Raw genomic sequence first — 14,094 nt, forward strand, 5'->3', positions numbered from 1 at the left:
TGTATGCACTAGTGCTCCCCAAGATCTATAAACACACTTAATGTGTAGAATTGGTGGAGTTACCCTTCAAAAGGAACCCTGAATTACTGAATTAGAGTCTGAATTAGAAAGGCCTTCTTCTGAAATGTCCTGTAAAACATAACTTACCAAATCTACTGCCAAGTTTCCAAATAGACCTTCTACATTTAACCTGTGTGTTTTAAAAGGTTTTCCATTTCCTATGTATAGTACTGAAAGTGAAGTAGTGAAAAATGCTCTCCTTGGTGTGAGGGATTATACATATTGAATGATTTCGACAGCTGTTTAATTGAAGGGCTGTGCGCACTCTGACAGACACATCAACCTTTAACAAATCTATCAATGCATGGGTGAAAAATGTGTCTGGGACTGTACTCTGTTCTGCTCTAAACATTACCACTATGTTTCTTTATTTTTCTTTGAATCTGAGGAGAAAGAAAAAATAGCATGCAGCTCCAGCACAACGAGAGAGAGAGAGAGAGAGAGAGAGAGAGAGACAGAGAGAGAGAGAGAGGATGTGTAATGGGGGAGTGTCTGGGCGCTCCAGGTTCAATATAAACTGACCATGGATGCAGGGCTAACAATCACTGATCCAGTGTTTCTTCAGTCCAGTCCTTTCCTGCCAGTGAGAGATGATGAAAGTGGAAGGTGTCAAATAAAGAGGAGCTGCAGGGACACTCTGAATTCACACAAAATATCTAGGTAACTCGTCCACCACGTGTGTAAATGTAATTTATAACTTTCATGTCTGTGATCATTTTAAAAGGAAATGTTGATATTTTCCATCACAGCGCACATCTCTGCCTGCTGCAACTTCAGTGCCCTGTGCAGAGCGATGAGGCTGGTTGAGGGGAACTGTGGTTTCAGCATTTTTTTCTAATGTAATTTCTTCTCCTGTCATTTATTCTAGCTGTCCATTCTTCTCCTGGACTAGCTGTGAGGATGGAGAAATCTGCACTGCTGCTGGTTTGTTGCCTGGTCATGTCTTTATCAGGCTCCCCGCTCTACCCATCCATTAGGTAAGTCCTCACTGATTTACACAAATTACTGAATTTGTTTGAAAGTGTTTAGTAGATTATTTTTAAAGTTATTTAAATCCATTATGACGGGTAAACTCAGGTGTTGAAATCTGAAGAAATACTGAAAAGTGTGTGTATATGTATATATATATACAAATATAATCTTGTGTGTGTGTGTGTGTATACACACATGTGTGAGTAAACGCAGGTGTTGAAATTTGTAGAAATACCGAAATGTGGTTGAATTTGTGTATGTATATAATATAATAAGATATTTTAAAATACAATTCTGACAAATTAAGTAAGATTAAATGTAACCAAGCTTCAGCTGAAATGATCACAAAGCTTAACAAAGTGAAATGTAAAGCATAATAATTAACTTCATATTTACAGGGATAAAATCAACATGTGTAAAAGAAGGATACACAACATAGCCTTGATTTCAGACAATGACATAAGGGCTCAAAGAATGGGCACATTCATGCATGCAGCACGATGTTTAAACCTTTCACTGCATGTCAGAGCTGTGCCCTCTGCACTTGTTATGCTAAAACGGGTCAAGATGTCTGCATTAATCAACACGTTACGTTTACACAGTGCCTTAGTCACAGCCAAGCTGCAGAATATTTTATTTGACAAGAGTATTCTTAAGATGCTGTTTTTGTCTGAAATCCGTCTTCACCATCAAAACTCTGTGTAATAATTGAATCAGTACATTTTCTGGGCAGACATTTGAATACATTTACACATCAGTATGGGATGATGCGTGTGTGGAAATGTTTGTGCGATGTTCTCCATTCATTTAGTTGAGTTAACGTGGATGTTTGTCAGGTTCGGCCAGAGGGATACATCCATCCTGATGACATCTTCTATGAAGGATCCAGCAGAGCAGCTGCAGGAAGACGCCAGTCCTCCCAGGGAGCTGACAGAGATACGGTCAGTTTGTTAATATGGACTGAGTGGCCAATGTAAACGACAGTTTAAAGGGTCAGTTTACCCCAACTAGGAAAAAAAATTTCACTTACCTCTAGTGGATCAGGATTGATTTGGTTTTTAAAATATCTGCCTGTTAAGATTTCTGCCTCCACCTCAGCACAAGAGAGGCGAATGAAACTGCTGTAGTGGTCTTCACAGCAGACACATCTTTAAATGTTTTATTTTTATTTTTTGTATTATTCAACATCAGCATGTACTTTCATAAAAAGTGTACCAGTTACTCTGCATAATTTCCAGACATCACTGTGAACAGTTTTTATAGAGACTCCTTATTTGTTAGAACGTGGTTCCAAAAAAAGAGGGTGAGACAGAAGGACACCTCAACATCTGGGCAAATAAAACAATTAGTGTTAAGTGAAGAAATGTGCTTTTACATGAACTGACCCTTTAAGCTGGACTACTGCTTTTATTGTTGCTTCATGGCACTACAGTTTACTTTATTTCTGAAAGCTACTCATGAATACTGTCACGTAATTAAGTGTCCACTTTCTGATTTTAGCTCAGGACGCCACGCTGATGCCATCTTTACAAACAGTTACAGGAAGGTCCTGGGTCAAATCTCTGCCAGGAAGTTCCTTCAGACAATCATGGGCAAACGGCTGGGGTAGGTAGCACAAGAGGAACAATGTCAGTTCAATCTGCAAGTCTGTGTATTGTAAGATGAACAGCAGGACTACACAGTGAAACATGAGTTGTTGATGGTTTCTTTCCACAGAGATGAAAGTGAGAGCTACATGAAGCGTCAGTCAGACATCTATGAAGGGACCTATAAAGAAGATCTTACATCCATCCTGAGCAATCAGAGATACAGAGGAGTGCACGGGAACGTCATGAGGCCCAGGTGAACAGCTACCATAAAGCTCATTGCTCCAGTGAAAACATTTAGAAATACTCATCTGACTTTTACAGCGTGCTGACGTCAGTCTTTCCTCCTTACAGACTGCTGAGTTGAGATTGATGGGGTGGACAACAAAAAGCTCCTCGTTGCGGCACTATTCAGCCATCACTGCTTGTTTTCTAAAACTTCCTCCGACCTGTTCTGTACGGATGAAAATGATGTTGTCATTTTTGTATTCCCATTAAAGCTGTGATGAAACCTACAGTTGAGCTTGTGACTTCTTATGTCCAGCAGTTAAATGTGCACTATGAAAGATCTTCATTGACTGTTTTTTTTTTTCTTTAATCAAACTAAATAAACAAACTCTCTTTGTTTTCATGACTGAATAAACATGTACATGTTTATATTTGGCGGACCCTGCCACCTATCTAGCTTCAAACAGTGTTCTGGGGACTTTATTGTCCTCTGAGAACAGCTTGTTTATTCAGTTATTGGAAAAATAAATATTTCTGAGATGGTATTATTACCTCATTAGTATTGTAAATATAAAAATTCAGAGTTTAAATTTATTATCCAAAACGACATAGTGCCCCTTTAAATTAAACAATCTTGTTTGAAAAGAAATACAAGAATGTTACTTTTGTTTAAGTGGCTACTGAAATACCAACATGGAATAATTGTATTAATTTAATCTTCAACAACAATGGATTTTAAAGATTTAAGACTCTACGATATCCTCAGTCACCTTTCAGAGGACAATCTTTTTATTTTTTAAGTTAGGCCTATTAGTTGCTTTGCAGATCTTATTGCGACCCCCCAATTCAGTTGCCCACAAGTTGCCTGAATCCATGTGATTAGCTTATAAAACATGATGTAGTGACATATATTAAATTACCCAACAGTAAGGAAAGGATTGTTCCTCAATAACAGGGTAAAAAATGGGCTGCCAAAGGGATACTGAGTTAAATGGTTATAGACAAAAAAATAAAATAACATAATTTGACGAGAATAGTTTTTAATATTACATTACCTGTACCAGTGATGTAATTTGCCTTAAAATAGATTTTATCAAGTGTGTTTGTGAGAGTCAAAGTGTGAGTCACATGAGTTCTGATTGTAAAAGGAAAAAAAAAAAAAAATTGTGGCACTGTCAGGACGTTGTGATTAAAAAGTCCCAGTGGTGAGGGGGTTGTGACTTGAAAAAAGGTTGAGAACCACTGATGAGAGGTATTCAATTACTCCCCCTCATCACAACTACACTACCCAATGGCAGTGGCCCCCCAGCAGGACAATGTGCCTGACACACCGCAAACACTGCTCAGGAACAGCTCGAGGAACAACAAAAAAGGGCCCTCCAAATTCCCCAGATCCCAATCTGATCGAGCATCTGTAAGACGTGCTGGAGCAGCTCTGATCCATGGAGGCCCCACCCCCCAACATACAGGACCTAGAGGATCCACTATAAAACGCCCTGGTGCCAGACACCACAGGACACCCTCAGAGGTCTTAAGTCCATGTCTTGACAGGTCAGAGCTGTTTTGGCTGCTCAAGGGGAACCTTCACAATATCTGGCAGGTGGTCATAATGTTATGCCTGATCGGTGTATGTCATAATGTAACACTCCATTCTGCATATTTTTACATTGGTACAGTTTGCTGATCATACGTCACAAACAAACCATTCATTCATCAGGAATGTGTGGGCGTGGTTTGCCGATTTATTTCAACATCCTATCCACAGTCATCAGATTCTGATTCCAGTGCAGCTAAAGAAGAATGTGATATCACTTTTCAAGCTGAGTCCCACCCATTTCAGAGCAGTAAAAATAGCACAGACAAAAAAATAAAATAAAATACAAGATTCTCTCAGGTGAAATAACCAAAAGCTTTCTGTTTGTCAGTGTAGGAACACACCACACAGTGAGAAGCTGGGCTTTACAGCTCCCACAAACAGGTGTTTTCACTTGCATTCTCTGGTTGGCCCTCTTGTCAGGACTGTGTGAGCACTTAGAGAATGTGGTTGATATTTTTCTCATCGTCATGTTAGTCCTGTGGCAGCTGTTCGGTGGGGACCACCTGTAGACCTTTTGTGTAATCACAGTTGACAAAGCACAGGTACAACTGATAAATACTCCACTCCACTGAGTGCTGGGGTCCTGGTGTCATGCGTGCTGGGTCACTGCTGGGCTAAAGTGAGACCGTTTAACTTTTGAAGAACAAATAAGCCCTTCTTGCTCAGTTACATTCATAAGCAGGAACATTTTGGAAAGTGTAGCTTATGGTGGCTAACTTTAGGAAACATTATAGATATTGCTGTATAACAGGCATTCGTGAGTCAGTCTGCTGATTTATAACTCGTCTCTACTTGGGTTAGCATTATCCTGGAATTGTCATTCATGAACAGCCCAAAGTTGGCCTGCTATAAGCTTTGATTTGGACCGCCAGGCCTTTCTACCCAAAAAAATTAAAATTGATTAATCTAAAAATTAACAAAAGAAACCTGTGACACTTGACGCAGTAAGTCAGTCACTTGAGGGAACTTGTGATCTAGTACCATTTTCATGTTAAAGGCTAAGTTCACCCTGAAATGAAAATCTCCAGGTGAAGTTTCGTGGTTCACGAAACATTTCTGGAGCGTCACAGCAAAACAGTGTTGCAGTATTCTCAGAATAAGCACAACTGAAGGAGATGGGGACTTGTTCTAAAACACCTGTAAAAAAACAACAGAAAAAAACACCCTTCTGTACACCCAAATCACTGTAGCTGCTAAGCTAAAAGCTTTAGCAAGCACACCATCTAAAGCTGGTGCATAAGCTCAATTGTTGGGATCTTGGGGCATCCAGAGACTTGGATTATGCCATTTTCCATCGGCAGGGGTGTGAGAAGATAATGACTTAATTTTCATTTTCGGGTGAACTTTTCCTTTTAACAAAACAACAGGTGTTGACTTTTTTTAAGGGAAAAAATCTTGCATGTCTGCTCATGAATCTCCCCAACTTGTTTTCCACTGAACCCACAATGTTTCAGTCCCCCTCTGAACTACCAAAGAAAGACATCGATTCACCTCAGATTCTTTATTTCCTCTCCTTCATTACAAAAACATCATATCCTCAAATTGCCCATATTTAATTATTAACATTTTTTTCTGGGGGGACATTTACTCTGTATCAAATAGGAGATTACCACTTCTCCCACACATCTGGTGTACCGAAGAAAAACAAACACACTGACGTGGTTAGTAATGACCAAAGAATCAGTGCTACTGCCAATGGTTTTTATCAGCTGACACATATTGACTAATAGCTTCTGTTATGAGGTGAAATGGGCACTGAGCAACAACAGAGAGGAATGTACAAAAAAAAAGAAAATCCGAAAATCAACGGAAAAAAAATCCATCAAAAGACCACAAATAAAAATCCCAGCTCACTTACAAAACACTGGCATGTTGGACAATAAGAAAAAAAAATCTCACAGGAAGATGAAGTGCAATGATCAGTGGCTGTACAGCCCTCAGTAGGTGAGCGTTTGTCCTCGGAGACACCGTGATATCTCAATTTCTTCCATTTGGCAACACAGACAAACTGCATGTTTAAACTGTTGAATGGGTTCTTGAATTGCCACGCCGTGTTTAAAGTCTGATCTGATGCTTCGTTGAATGACTCCTTGGAAACAAAAATGAGCTTTGTCAGTGTCTTCTTTTAATTTTCCCGCCCTTATTTTTTCTCAATTCTGTGGAAGAGAAAAAAAAAACAAACATTAATTAAAACAAACCAGAGTCTTTAATAGCTCATCTTTCTCAAAGCACGTACAGGGTCGATCATGCATTTAAATGTGCTCCCTTTAAGAACAAACAGAATGTATGGTGGCAAGAACACGGGGAAACTCTCATGACTAATGTCTCAGATCTGGATGATGCACACCTTGACTCATGAACACAAAATATGTCAGTCAAACAGAACACAGTGGAGGGATTATTAAAGTGTGGGTATGGATATGGCTGTAATGATCATGGTGAGATGAGTGAGAGGCAAACTAGGGGGAGGGCGGCAAGTACATGTGAACACTCGGGGAGTTAGAATGAGTGAGCACCACACAGCCATGCACGCTGCCAGCCATTATGGAGATGCATTCTCTGAGGATGCCCTTACTTCAGCCTGGAAGCACGACCGACTCATTTGTTACAAATGGGGGGCTTTATCGTAGGCTCCTATACTTTGCCAACCTACTACTTTGCTCTGCGGCAATCCTGAAAAGGAGCAAAGAGACAGCGAGGGGTGGATAGAGGGGTTAAAGAGACACAGCTGCAAGGAGACAGACTAGCAGGAAAAGAAGGAAAATAAAGTCCTCACTGGATATTTTGTGAAATCATTAATTGCAATAATCTACGTGCTTAAAAGGGTTAAATGGGCTGTCTTAAGAACAGGAAGTAAAAGTGAACAATTCTAGAGTGACGTCAGGAGTCAGTGACACAGGCTTCAAATTGCTCCCTCGGGCCCTTTGAGGGCTCTACATATTGATAGTGAAGAAATTGCCCACTCAGAGCATCACTCTGACAGATCTTGCTGCCACGCTTCTCTCCTGATCCAAGTACACGCTAGCTCTCCTCCTGCCACTGAAGTCAACCTCTGGGGACCAACTGAGGAGCTACTGATATGGAATAGGCACTTTTCCTCAGGTTTAAGGCTAAGAACTACCAAGAGGCCTCAAAGATCCCGTGTCCTCGTCATCTAAAGAGGGCTAGGCTTTCTCTCTGGGATGAAGGACTCTCTAGAAATCATTTGTGCCAGGCACCATTGGGAGACGTACCTCTTCACTGCTTTCTGGGCCAGCATGCGATTCCCGGCGAGGAAAGTTACGCCGCCAATAATTGCCAGGTACTTCAGAGTCTGGAACATGTTCAGGTGGGTCCAGTAGACGTACATCAGGCCCAGCATGGCTGAAATGAAACAACCGAGTTGATGCACCAGTAATAGTTTTATAATTACACTGTAGCCCTCTGAATCAAATCGTGAGGTGCCTCCCACAACAACAATGTAATATAACATCCCTAGTGTCAGTGATTCTTCAAGCGAGTGGGGTGCTCTAATTTATTTCAATTTTTTTTTTATTGTACATATTTAATAATGCGTCACTCCATATTTAGAAGACAGGATGATGTTTTCATGAATATATTACTAACCCTTTTAATATAGTGTTTTCAAACATCTACGTGGCTTAAGAATGGGCCAAAGACACTCCTCTTTCTTGAATCAAGTGAGGGGTGACCGACCAAACTCTGTCTGATAAATTATAAACCGAGATTCTGTTGCTACACTGCCTATTGGTCACCTAAAATGTTTTCAGAAACGTATGGTAGCATACATTTTATACTTCTTGAATTTGACCTTCACTTCATAACTCCCTCTTTTTATTTGACTACAATTTAATTACAGACGGCAATGCAGTCTTCATAATTATTAAAAGAAATATTTGTGGAATCAAATTTTAACCATTTTTGTTTGAAATAATTTCTGAGATTAAAATTCCTATTTATGTGGACTTGAACTTGATTTCCTTCTGAATAATTTCTTTAATTTTCTTAGACTAGTAAAACAATTTGAATAAGTACAGTTAATGAAAACGCACATTCAGTTTTGTTTTTCCTGCAATTTTAACTAAATTCTGACAGTTACTAGACTGTGATGTACAAAACTGAGAACGTTTGAGAAATGTTTGTGGTTTGGGGATATCTCATTAAAAGATTTTATGTGCGGAAGTTCATGAATAATGCATAGCTGAAATTAATAATTATAATTCATTATGATAATGCCCAATGTCACACACTGTAATTACTGCAATTCACTTATCATCTTGAACAACAGCAGGTGATTAGTAGATGAAGAGGCTATAAAACAATCACATTCACACATTTCATTTCAAAGATAGGGACTCACCTGCGTGTCCTACATGGAACAGAACGGTGCTGGGAGAGAAGCTGAAGTTGGAAATGTTGGCGCCGAGTTTAAACCACTACAGACGAGAGGGAGAATAAAAGACAATGTGATTTGGATCCTCTGTGAGAGCTGCACACAAAAGGGCTGACAAATTGTTTACCACCAAGCACACAATGCTCTGATCCACCACAACAATAACTATTACTCAGCACTGCAAATGGCAGGGAAAAAAATACACGGTAGCTTTTGTGATTTCAAATTAAAAAAATAATTAAAACAAACATTATATTCATGCAGTACTGGAGTCCCATTCACTATGTACGAAGGCTTCCTACTGAAGAGCTTTTCTGGGAGAAAAAATAGACCACTGTGCTTACAACTATAATAACAAAGATGAATGCTCGACTAAAAAAGCTTTTGAGTATTGATGGAAGTAGGTTTGTTATGAGGTGTGCCTCTAAATAACAATAATGGTGTGTAAATCATTTCCATAAATAAGTTGCTCTACAGTTGAACTGATTTTGCACAAAGTTAGTTTTGCAATATTACCAGGATGAGCAGAAGCAGGAACGGAGACAGGATGAGTGCAGTGAAGGTGTTGGAAACCACCGTGGGAGGCTTCTTCTCTGGTTCCCTAAACAAGTGCTGCAAAGATAAGAGGAGAGTTTAAACTGCTGGAATTATAAAAAATAAACAATTCGGATAGAAATAAAGAGAAATTGTGATATAAGTAAGAACAATATATAAATAAGGAGATAATCTGAAAGAAATGAGGAGTTAATCTTTTTGAAATGAGGAGTAATTCTGTTTGGAGTTATCCTGATATAAATAAGGAGTAATTCGGCTAGAAATGAGGAGTTATTCTGATTAAAATGAGTGGTTTATCTGATGGGAATAAGGAGAACACGAGTATTACCTGGATCTCTGGTTTGGGTACGTAAAGAGTCTTGGGCTGGATGGTAGCCGGTGCCTCCTCGTCCACAAACTTCAGAACCACATCAGCCTTTTAAAAGAACACAACTCAGCGTTAGAGCCCAATATCAACTTCTGACTGGCCGAGCACTTGTTACATGAGTAAATAAACCTCATTAGCGCCACCAAGGCTGAAGAGACACTTACCACATTCCACAAGATGGGATTCTCCAGGGTAGCGTCCCCAACGATGAGGTAGAGGGAATAGGTGCCAGAGATGGAGTCAAACTCGGATTTCCGCTCTGCTGTGTCCAACTCAAACTTGTACAGATTCTTGCTGTCGGGTTCAGCCACAAACACGACCTCTTGGCCAGTTTTCTGGTTGTGCAGTCTTACAAAAGTCTGTGACAGACAGAATGTATATATCTTAATCTTAAACAGGATTGGAAACCTTATTTTTCCTAACTGGTCAAAGTGTTTTCATGACTGTTCTGGCCAACAAGATATACATGTGTGGTCACAACAGTGATAATGAAACAGCCAACAGATTTTTCCAGATTTTGCTGTTGATGTGTCTTCATGTCCCACCCTGATTACACACCTGGTGTGGGGTCAGCTCCACTCCGGTGTTGACATCAACCAGCTGGAAGGACATAGCAAAGTTTTGGTGGCTGTCTGCTGTGAAGGAGCTCTTGGCTTTGGAAGGATAGTCCACCCTGGATCATTTAAAAGACAAAAGCATTTAGTATTTTATTATCATGCTACTAAGGCTCAGAAAGAAGGGTTTCACTTATAAAACTTGTCTCCTAACCTGCTGGTCTTTGTGCCGATGCTCTGGTCCTTATCCACTACAGAGAGGTCCATGTTAGTGACAGCCACCTCAGTGGACACTTTCACTTTTAGCTACAGGTGGACATAAGCAAAACTTAACGTTACATCAAATACGGGCAGCATGCAAATCCATAAACAAAGTGACAAAGCCACATTCAGATTGACTGCCAACCTAGGACACCGAACACCACCTCACCTCAACATGATTGGCAACCAGCCGGCTGTCTCCGGTCACTGCAACAGTAAACTGATAATATCCACTGGCTGGCTGGTTGGACATGAAGTTCAGTTCAAAGATGCCACTGAAAATTGAAGATAAAAGAAAAATAGTGCATGTCCTATCAAAACCTGGAAGTACTGATGAAGAATATTGCCTAAAAACACCTCAAAATAGATTGACATAAGTAAATATAGAAGGTGCAACCATGAAAGGAACTTAATGTGCTTAGCTAAACATAATCTAAATTGATCAACAATTTGTCTGATGTTATTGTATGAACATTCAGATGAGTTAACGAAATGTCATGTGTGTATATTTTTTCCTGCTTTTGGAATAATTCTTAAGTAGTGGGGATCCTGGGTAAATTACAGAGTTGTGACAGAGTCATGTTGTGCAAGTGACAAGTAATCTCAAGTCTTTGCACTCAATTCCTAAATCCCAAACTTTGAATTTTGAGTCCTTAAGAAGTCATAATTTGCTCTTCACCAATACCATAATGCCATATTTAAAAACAGAGCCTCAACTAACCTTTCTTTTTGCAACTTCAAATGCTGAGTGAAGTTGGACCAAATGTTATGCATACTCCAGTTGATTTTTTTGTTGACCACCGTGTAGTTTTTGTACACAAACAAAAATATCTTTGGTATCGCTATTTCCAACTGGAGCTCAGTAATTAATGTTAGTTCTTTATGGTTCACTCATGCAACTGTTTGCTGTTTGATTGTTTCAAACAAAGTGGATCCGAGGAATTTAGTATCAACATCCTGGGAATTAATTAGTTGAATGAGGAACATACACTACACCATTTAAATAATGGCTGTGTGAAGTTATGAATCATTGGTGATAAAAGTCGAGTTGCAAGTCTATTTTGATTTTGTCAGGTTGAGTGACCCGAGTCCACACCTCTGGTAAATAATGTAAAGCTAACACCTATCACTCTAATGACACATACTCATTAAGTGTGAACGGTGCCTGGCTGAGAATGATGCTCTTGGAGGCCACAGCGTATGCAGATTCCACCAGCACGTTGGCTGAGGCCAAAGGTTGAGACATGACATCAGTGACAAGGAGCTGTGCATGAGACAGAGAAACAGGGTCACTATCAGATGATTAAACACCATGCAGAGGACTGTAGCTGGATTGAGTAGCAGCATCTGCACCTGCAGGGTTGGCTGGCTGTGGGACACTGTGGCCGGGCCCTGAGCACTAACAACAACCGGCACATGGAAGCGGTTACTGGAGAGAGCAGCGGCGGCACTCGCCACACTGAAGGCCTCAGCCAGAGAGTCCCAGGATTTCTTGCTGAAGATAGAGTTCACCAGCTGGATGACCTGGTCCTGTGGGGAGAGCACATCGTCTATCATTTTCAGAGGAAAGATAACTCCAACACATGAAAAAACAGCTGACAGACGGCGATCATACCTCCTTCAGAGGGGGCTCCATGTCCACATGATCTGACAGGGAATAAGCAGCAGTCACAAACATGGCAGTCACTTCAAGTCCCTCTTCGAACTGGAGGTAGATGCCACCAAGATCATCCAAACGAGCAGTCAAGTCCTGAGAGAAAGATAGCAAAAAATAGGTTAAAACTTTATTCTGCTAAAAACAGAAGGAGGTGATACATAATGAAGGATCCAGTCAGTCTGAGTCAAAGGACAGGGACACAGCACCACCTGGTGGAAGTTAAAGAGCTCACCTCAATTTCCTCGAGAATTCCTCCCAGCTCTGCCTGCTGGGACAGGCGGGCTGCTGTTTGCAGAGCTAAAGTGATACTGTCCAAAGAGAAGAGAGAAAATACATTTATTAATTAAATGAACTGCTCCACTTATTTGTACAATCACTGCAGGACCCTCCACACATAATGCCACTCTCCTTAACCAACATAACTAACACTTACGCCATGACATTGTCCTCTTTGTTGATGCGACCTGTCAAAGCGCCGACAACTTCCTGGGAAGCCAGAGGAAGCCCCAGAGAGCCGATTGCGCTCACCGCCCGATGAATCTGAGTCATGGTGGAGTCCTCACTGACTGCTGCCAGGAGGATGTCACGGGTTTCGTTGGACACAGGGATCTATGAAGTGAACAAAATCTCAAATCAATATTTTGGTTCTTAGCGGTTCACATTATAGTACAGCAACGTCCACATTGCCACATCAATCATATGGTTATTCTGCTCTCAAGAAATAATATAAGGGATGGTTTTAACATCTTTATCATGAAGCAAGCATGCAGATTTCACCCAAAATGATTTATTATGAGAAAAAGGTCACATTTTTTCTATTTTGTCCAACACAGCTACACACTTATATATTCCAAAAATGCTTTTGATTGTAATGAAAGGCTATAGGACAGATAAAAAGACCAAAGCAATAACAATATTTTCATACTTCACATCCTGAAATGGCCTGACTGATCTCGGCAGCAAAGAAGAGAGAGTCAACACTAGTGGGGTCCAGCTGGGATTTTACGAACTGGCATACTCCCTGGAATCAAAAACACATATTTAAGAACTCTGAGCATCAACACTTCATGTAATATGTATTATTTAGATACCTGAACGTGTACGACTAAATGTATATTTCAAGAGCACATTCGTCTTTATTATAACTAGTAACCGCATAAATGATTTTCTTACGTCTTGATCGGGAACAGTTGCTCCAAGCTTGGTCAGACCAACAACAGAGTAGTATGCTGACTCCAGGTCGGTGAATTGTTGGCTCAGGAGGTTCTGCAGTCGGGACACATCAGACAGGGAGAGGTAGTGCGCCGGTGTGAGCGCCTGAGCTCCAGCAAGAGCCAGGCTGAGGAGGAACAACCCGAGCAACCCTGCGGACACAGTTACACAAGTTAACCTGCCGGTCGATCGAAATGTGTATGTATCTTTTACCACCGAAGAGAGGAAACTATAAAACAATTTTATAATCCACTACCTCTTCTCACGATATCAATTCATTCATTGACATAACGCTCGCTCGCTCACTGCAGGTTAAGCTAACGAGGCAAGCTAGCTAACGTCAGTAGGAAGCAACTCACCTCACGCGCCGCGTGCCATTTTTACACTAATTATGAAACAGGCAATTCCTAAATGGCATACAAAGCGTAAATTGCACGAAGAACATACATTTCTAATATTATATCTGAAATTTAAGAAGAAATTCACTTACTAGACCGGTCCATGTCTTGCAGTCTAATGCAGCGTCACCAAAACCGACGATTGCTTCCGGTGTCTCAGATAGAGAGCTGTCATCACAAGTGTAATATCCGGTTGTATATTTGACATTTCAAAATAAAAGCAATGTCTTAAAAGTACACGCTGGCACAATTGC

General features: G+C 40.5%; 2 protein-coding genes across 4 annotated transcripts; one reads left to right on the forward strand and one right to left on the reverse strand.

The window, feature by feature from the left end:
- The first annotated feature begins 673 nt into the window (after positions 1-673).
- On the forward strand, positions 674-3,133 carry ghrh (growth hormone releasing hormone). Of its 2 annotated transcripts, XM_084349777.1 has the most exons (6): positions 674-720; positions 929-1,037; positions 1,869-1,973; positions 2,533-2,637; positions 2,749-2,874; positions 2,973-3,133. In XM_084349777.1, exons 2-6 carry the CDS (start codon positions 961-963, stop codon positions 2,983-2,985), a joined length of 426 nt encoding a protein of 141 aa, XP_084205903.1. In that variant the 5' UTR covers positions 674-720; positions 929-960; the 3' UTR covers positions 2,986-3,133. The 2 variants fall into 2 exon arrangements, with proteins under 2 accessions (XP_084205903.1, XP_084205904.1); XM_084349778.1 differs by lacking the exon at positions 674-720 and having other exon boundaries at positions 894-1,037.
- A 2,796-nt stretch (positions 3,134-5,929) lies between these two features.
- On the reverse strand, positions 5,930-14,015 carry rpn2 (ribophorin II). Of its 2 annotated transcripts, XM_084349125.1 has the most exons (18): positions 13,933-14,015; positions 13,404-13,594; positions 13,156-13,251; positions 12,664-12,839; positions 12,463-12,538; positions 12,189-12,323; positions 11,927-12,103; positions 11,719-11,837; positions 10,743-10,848; positions 10,527-10,618; positions 10,317-10,431; positions 9,923-10,117; positions 9,720-9,806; positions 9,353-9,448; positions 8,804-8,879; positions 7,677-7,806; positions 7,019-7,116; positions 5,930-6,599 (listed from the first exon to the last, which is right to left on the reverse strand). In XM_084349125.1, exons 1-17 carry the CDS (start codon positions 13,943-13,945, stop codon positions 7,065-7,067), a joined length of 1,932 nt encoding a protein of 643 aa, XP_084205251.1. In that variant the 5' UTR covers positions 13,946-14,015; the 3' UTR covers positions 5,930-6,599; positions 7,019-7,064. The 2 variants fall into 2 exon arrangements, with proteins under 2 accessions (XP_084205251.1, XP_084205252.1); XM_084349126.1 differs by lacking the exon at positions 7,019-7,116.
- Between the last annotated feature and the right edge of the window lie 79 nt (positions 14,016-14,094).

This window comes from Pagrus pagrus (genome assembly GCF_965226575.1).
Source record: "Pagrus pagrus genome assembly, chromosome: 3".
Lineage (NCBI taxonomy): Eukaryota > Metazoa > Chordata > Actinopteri > Spariformes > Sparidae > Pagrus > Pagrus pagrus.

What these genes read in the sequence shown, in the direction of transcription:
- rpn2 (XM_084349125.1), bottom strand. An exon ending in AAAGAGGACAATGTCATGGC is followed by an intron (nt 12,539 to 12,663) that starts GTAAGTGTTAGT and finishes CTCTTTGGACAG; the next exon opens with TATCACTTTAGCTCTGCAAA. An exon ending in GCCCAGAAAGCAGTGAAGAG is followed by an intron (nt 7,117 to 7,676) that starts GTACGTCTCCCA and finishes GCTCCTTTTCAG; the next exon opens with GATTGCCGCAGAGCAAAGTA.
- ghrh (XM_084349777.1), top strand. Translation starts at nt 961, where the DNA reads ATGGAGAAATCTGCACTGCTGCTGGTTTGTTGCCTGGTCATGTCTTTA. An exon ending in CCGCTCTACCCATCCATTAG is followed by an intron (nt 1,038 to 1,868) that starts GTAAGTCCTCAC and finishes GATGTTTGTCAG; the next exon opens with GTTCGGCCAGAGGGATACAT. An exon ending in AGGGAGCTGACAGAGATACG is followed by an intron (nt 1,974 to 2,532) that starts GTCAGTTTGTTA and finishes TTCTGATTTTAG; the next exon opens with CTCAGGACGCCACGCTGATG.